Source organism: Balaenoptera borealis (genome assembly GCF_965194805.1).
Source record: "Balaenoptera borealis genome assembly, chromosome: 5".
NCBI classification, from domain to species: domain Eukaryota; kingdom Metazoa; phylum Chordata; class Mammalia; order Artiodactyla; family Balaenopteridae; genus Balaenoptera; species Balaenoptera borealis.
The window spans coordinates 94,085,413-94,091,412 of NC_138862.1; the positions used below are offsets into that span (position 1 = coordinate 94,085,413).

Here is a 6,000-nt window from a genome sequence, read left to right on the forward strand (position 1 = left end):
TTTCGGTATCTATATGACTCCCGTTTTTAAAGAACAGAACCATTTAAAAGAAAATTCAAATGGGTCAGTAAATTATTTGGGATTTATTTGCTAGGCTGATGTGAAGGGCTGAATTGTGTATATCCAAAACTCATGCTGAAGTCCTAACACCCTATACCTCAGAATGTGACTATCTGGAGATATGGTCTTTCAACATGTAATTAAGGTTAAATGAAGTCATAAGGGTGGATCCTAGTCAGATTGGATTAGTGGTGGATTGGTGTCCTTATAAGAGGAGGAAATTTGGACACACAAAAGAGATAGCAGAGATGTGCATGCACAGAAGGCTGTGTGAAGATATATCAAGAAGGTGACGGCCATCTACAAGCCAAGGAGAGAGGCCTCAAGAGAAATCAAACCTGCTGACACCTTGATCTTGGACTTTTAGCCTCCAGGAAAGTGAGAAAATAAATTTCTGTTGTTTAAGTTGCCCAGTCTGTGGTATTTTGTCATGGAGGCCCTCACAATCTAGTATAACTGGTATAGAAAGTTAGATATATTTCACATGCTGAGGTAAATTCCCTGATGACTGTCAATTATTGTGATTTGTAATTCTGGAAATAAAGCAAGAATTTAGAATAAATATAAAATTATTGAGAAAAAAGAAGCTAAAGAGTTTAAAGTGTCATCTTCATAAATACATAAATGGAATGCCATTTAAATCTAACAATGCCAAATTACTTTATAAGGATTTCATTATTTATGAAACATTGTATTTTTGGGTTTCAGAAACACCCAAATTTTAAAATAAATGGAATAGTTTCTATTAATCTAGCTTCAGAGTGCTGAGAGTATAACTTGTGCCTAATTTAGCTCCAATCACCGTAAGTGGACTCTACGAATACAATCAAAGGAAGTGCAGCATGCCACATGCAATGAAATGCTTGACCTACCATATTAACAATACTTTTTATTAATTTTTCATCCGATTTTCCAGGACAACTTTCTTTTATCTTTATAACAGGGACTTCCATTATTTTAATAGTCTGTGGAAAAGAGACTTAAGTATGAGATTAAGAAAACTATAAATTTATTTATACACGGATGGAAGAAAAATAGTTTAAAAAAAAAAAAAAACTAAAAACTAAATTCCCATACCTTTAAGGCTTTTATAAGTTCTTCTTGTTTTCCAGCTTCTTGAACCAGTATTACTCTTGTTTCAATCTGAGGCATTTCTTCTATTAAAATTAAAAATGTTTAAGTAAAATATTTTTATTCACTAACATCAAAATCAGTAGTTCCTAACCCCTTTTTTGGCTGTATCTGGAATGTTTTCCATGTTTGAGATCATAACATTCCCTGAAATTAAAATGACTTAATCCCCAGCTTATTTTAAAACTTTGATCATGTATCATTTTAGAAGAAGAGAAACATATTGTATTGTAGCAAAGTATTCAAACATCAGCACTCCTCCTAACCAAAGAAAGCATTCGCCCACTTGCACAGTCATCCTCTTCAACAGCACATGCAACTTTAGGAAAGATCCATTTATACAGTGAAAAGGAAAGAAGTGGCTCTTCTCCTGACCAGTCATAACTGACTATATTCTAGCTAACAATGTTGCAGCTAGATTGCCCTCACTTACAGAAAAAGCAATATCCAACAAGATGCTTTCACCTTCAAAGCTGGGAAGCATTTATCCAAACAATAATAAAAAATCTAGTGTAAAGAGTTTCTGTTAACAAATTTTTACTGAATACCTGGTACCCTAGCTTAACAGTATTACAGTTAAATCATAAGAAAGTCACTAGTCAGTAAGTTTAGGATTAAAATAGTGATTTGATATTTTAAAGCAGATAACATGTTTACCTTCAACATATGAAGTAGATCCAATAAATAAGTTTTCCTTAGAAGTTTCGGTAACTTTAGAATCAAAAATGGAAGAGTCTGCCAAGCTTGTACTCCCAGTAGTGGGTGTTAATGCACTATTTTCAGCCATTATTTGTACTCTTCTGCAATGGCTGAAAAAAACAAAATTTGAATAAAACTACATGAAACAAACAATTACTGGGCAAAGACAAGCGTTATACCTAGAACTTATAAAAAGTATCATTACCCTTTTTTTTTTAAATACTGAACCAAAGTCACTCAACTTCTCTGAGCCTCAGTTTGCTCTTCTGTAAAATAAAGATACTAATAATTGGGCTTCCCTGGTGGCGCAGTGGTTGAGAGTCTGCCTGCCAATGCAGGGGACACGGGATCGAGTCCTGGTCTGGGAAGATCCCACATGCCGCGGAGCAACTAGGCCCGTGAGCCACAATTACTGAGCCTGCGCGTCTGGAGCCTGTGCTCCGCAACAAGAGAGACCGCGATAGTGAGAGGCCCACGCACCGCGATGAAGAGTGGCCCCCGCTTGCCACAACTGGAGAAAGCCCTTGCACAGAAACGAAGACCCAACACAGCCATACATAAATAAATAAAAATTTTTTAAAAAAAAGATACTAATAATTGACTCATAGGGATACAGTAAAAGTAACAATGTACCAAAAGTACTCAGATATTACCTGACAGTCAAAAAGTACTCAGAAGGTACTCACAAATACTATGCTACCTCCCCACTCCCTACCTTTGCCCTCAACCAAACTATTTCTCTTCCTGTATTCATTTATAATACCATCATCCCCCAAATAATCCCAGTCAAAAACACGATCCAGCCATACTCTTTCATCTGCCTCATTCGCCCTGCCCCAAAGCATCTCTGTATCTCTGGGACCCAGCCCCCCTTTTTGTGGCCAATGCCACAGTGGCCACTTGGTCAAATACAACAGTTCCAAACAACTTTATCATCAGTTTCTTCAGAGGTCACTTTCCACATGGTTTTCAGGGTATGCTCCTAAAAACAAATGTGACTATGTTATTTCGCTACTTAGAACTTCCATGAGCACTGCTCCCTCCCTATACGATCAAGTTCAAATTCACCATCCACTTTACACTTTAGTCCTAGCCTACCTATTTAGCCTCATCTCCTGTATTTCCCCCAGTCCACATCGACTGTATGCTCCAGCTACAAAGCATTTCCCAGCATTTTTCAAATACAGATCACAATTTACTCCACACCTACTTGTATTTAATAGTGCTCAATTCTCCACCTATCATGTCTTTCAACCCCTGACCCACCACTCTTGACTTATCCTCTGTAGATTTCTCCAAACCTCTCATGTATAACTGGACTGCTCCCTTACCTGTATTTTTATATTACTTTACAAATGTCTAAAAGATTTCACGAGACAATTAACACGTGTCAGTAAGACTCTGGACTATGAAAGAAAATCTTTGTTTGTTTTTAAATTTCCAGGACTTAAAAAGAGTTGAAAAGTTAAGCAAGCAGGGAATAAAGAAAAAGTTGAATAGATCTTCATCAATTTAAATTGGGGTTTTTACATAAGTTTATTATCTTGAAGTAAATTTCCAGAATATTGGGCAAATATAAAGAGGAAGCCCAATCTTATCTGGAGGTCTATGCCTGATCTAATTTACCCTTTCCTACTTTTTCGGAATAATAAAATATACAAATAACTTCCACCAGATTTTTAGCAAAGTAATAGTTTCAGGTATCATTAGCATCATTTCGGCATGGTGATGTCAAATAGTGTGAATATGTACACACTAATAACAACAGACCTAAGCCCAATTATTAGGTGCACACTTCAAAGACAAGCAACTCAGCTTCCTGTCTCAGCTCTGCACTTAGTAGGGTAAGCCTCAGCTTCCACATCAGGAAAAGAAATAATAGTACAACTCAAATCCAACTGTGATAAAAACTGAATAGATGATGTCTCTAAATGAGTGATGATTATTCATTCTCATACATACTCAAAATGTGGACGTTTCTCATTGTCTTACCAAACATCCACGGCAATCATTATTCTAAGGCTCTCCAAAGGAGTGCTCCAATAGTTGTTAATAAGAGCCTTTACTTAGAATCAATGATAAATTTTATCCAGCCCTTATTTTTTTTGTTAAGTCTCACACTTAAATGTTCCCAGTGAAAAAGAAAGGCTCTATCTAAACAGGCTTTCATTTAAAGTCCCCTTAAAAGAATGTTAAAAAGAAAAACCAAGAGATGAATTAACCTGCCTTAAGGAATGTAGGAGGAGGGAGACTTTAATAAATCAAAAACACCATGAGTTCACATTTTTCACCTATGTCTCTCTGTTTAAAGACCATCAAAACAGGTAAGTGATTGGGACTTCCCTGGTGGTCCAGGGTCTAAGACTCTGAGCTCCCAATGCAGGGGGCCCAGGTTCGATCCCTGGTCAGGGAACTAGATCCCATATGCTGCACCTAAGAGTTCGCATGCCGCAACTAAAGATCCCACGTGGCCCCAACGAATATAATGTATGCCACAACTAAGATCCCACGCAGCCAAAAAAAAAAAAAAAAAAAAGGTAGGTGATTAAAAATTAAAATTGACTGATGACACTGTATATGATCAATTTATTGCCAAAACAGTTTTAAAATTTAGAAAATAGCTGCATGCTAAACTCATCACATATCAACAGTCTGATTACAAACTGAAATACACTAATCACTTTTTCACATTTATGTATTCTGTAAGCTTTTATAACAAACACAAAAGGATCAGTGTTCATAAACCCATACAGATTACTTCTCATCTGAGAACATCCTCAAGGAGCTTCTAACTAAATACAACTCATGCCTTTTTTCATCACAAAGATAAATTTTGCCATTTAAATAAGTTTCCTTTCACTTATTTTTTTAGGCAATCATCTTTCAGGGTGGAGGAGCTAAATGCCTTCCTGGATATGTTGGTGGTGTTACAATAACATTGTTAACGTTACATAACACTGTGACTAACAATATTTATTTAACGCTTAATATGCGGCATTATTCTAAACCTTTAGACATTGTTCTAAACCTTTTACTTGTATTCATTTAATCTTTGCAACAATCCTAAGAGGCAGGTACTATTATCACACTCCTCTTACAGGTAAAGAAACCTAGAGCGGAGAGATTAATTCCCCCCAGGTCACAGTGTTAGTGGCAAAACAAGGGTTCAAATCCGGTCTGATTCCACAGGCTGCGCTTTTACCCATTAAGCCATACCCATCTGTACGCGGGGTGGGGCGCCGGAACGAGCTGGCGTTTTACCTTAAATACTAAAAACTAAAGAGAAGACGCCAAGAAGAATCCAAGGGTGAAACCACTAAGTAATCTGAGATAAGCCCCCAAAGGGCGCAGTTGCCGGCCCCCAGAGCCGCAGAGCCCACTGCGGTTTGCCAAGACCCCCTTCCCGACAACTCCTCACTTTGCCCAGAAACTCCTTCGGAAGAAATATTCAACCAGGTGAGCGGTGACGACGCACAGCAGCCAGGCGGACCTCGGGCTCCCACTCCGCATCCCGGCCCCGCTGTTGGGAACGCGGCGGTGTGGTTCCCAGAGCCGGGAAGCCAAGGCTGGGAGCTCCGGAATTCGCGGTCACCGGGGCGGGGCCGTGGGACACAAGCAGAGCGGCCCACTGCTCCAGGGACGCCGGCCCACTCCCACCTCCGCCACCCGCACCCACAGAGCCCTCACCACTCTCAAAAGACGCCCTGGAAGTTCCACCTTTTCAAGAACCGACCCTTCTCACTTTTACCGCCATTCCTCGCCGCTGGCGGCCGCAGCCAATTCAAAAAGTGACCCGCAGAGGGGCGGTGATTGGCCGCTGCTCTCCGCCCACCTCCCCGCAGGTGCCAACCGATTGGTTGTGCGTGTGTTTCAAATAAACCCAACGGCTCCGACGTCAGAACGTCCCGAATTTGTAGAGAAGTGCCCGGATGTGACCAGGAGGTGGTAGTAATGGCTCCTGGGCTTCTGTGGGAGTAGCAGGTGTGTCTGTGACTACCGCTTATTTACTCAGTAAACATCCCGTTTCCTAAGGAAAGTTTGAGTGGATTCTCCGTCCCCTCGGCTTTTTTCTTTTTTTTTTTTCCCCGCCACAAAAATCCTTGAAACGTA

General features: G+C 39.8%; 1 protein-coding gene across 9 annotated transcripts in view; it reads right to left on the minus strand.

Moving 5' to 3' along the window:
- ECT2 (epithelial cell transforming 2) overlaps positions 1-5,723 on the minus strand; it is a 67,675-nt gene extending 61,952 nt beyond the window's left edge. For 3 of the 9 annotated variants that reach the window (XM_082393942.1, XM_082393943.1, XM_082393940.1), the window contains exons 1-3: positions 5,578-5,722; positions 1,849-2,000; positions 1,138-1,217 (exon numbers count right to left, since the gene is read on the minus strand). In XM_082393942.1, coding sequence (XP_082250068.1) covers positions 1,138-1,217; positions 1,849-1,978 — 210 coding nt within the window. In that variant the 5' untranslated portion in view covers positions 1,979-2,000; positions 5,578-5,722. Of the gene's footprint in view, positions 1-932; positions 1,026-1,137; positions 1,218-1,848; positions 2,001-5,577 lie in introns of all 9 variants that reach the window. The other 6 variants (XM_082393936.1, XM_082393935.1, XM_082393941.1 and 3 more) reach the window with 4 other exon arrangements.
- Between the last annotated feature and the right edge of the window lie 277 nt (positions 5,724-6,000).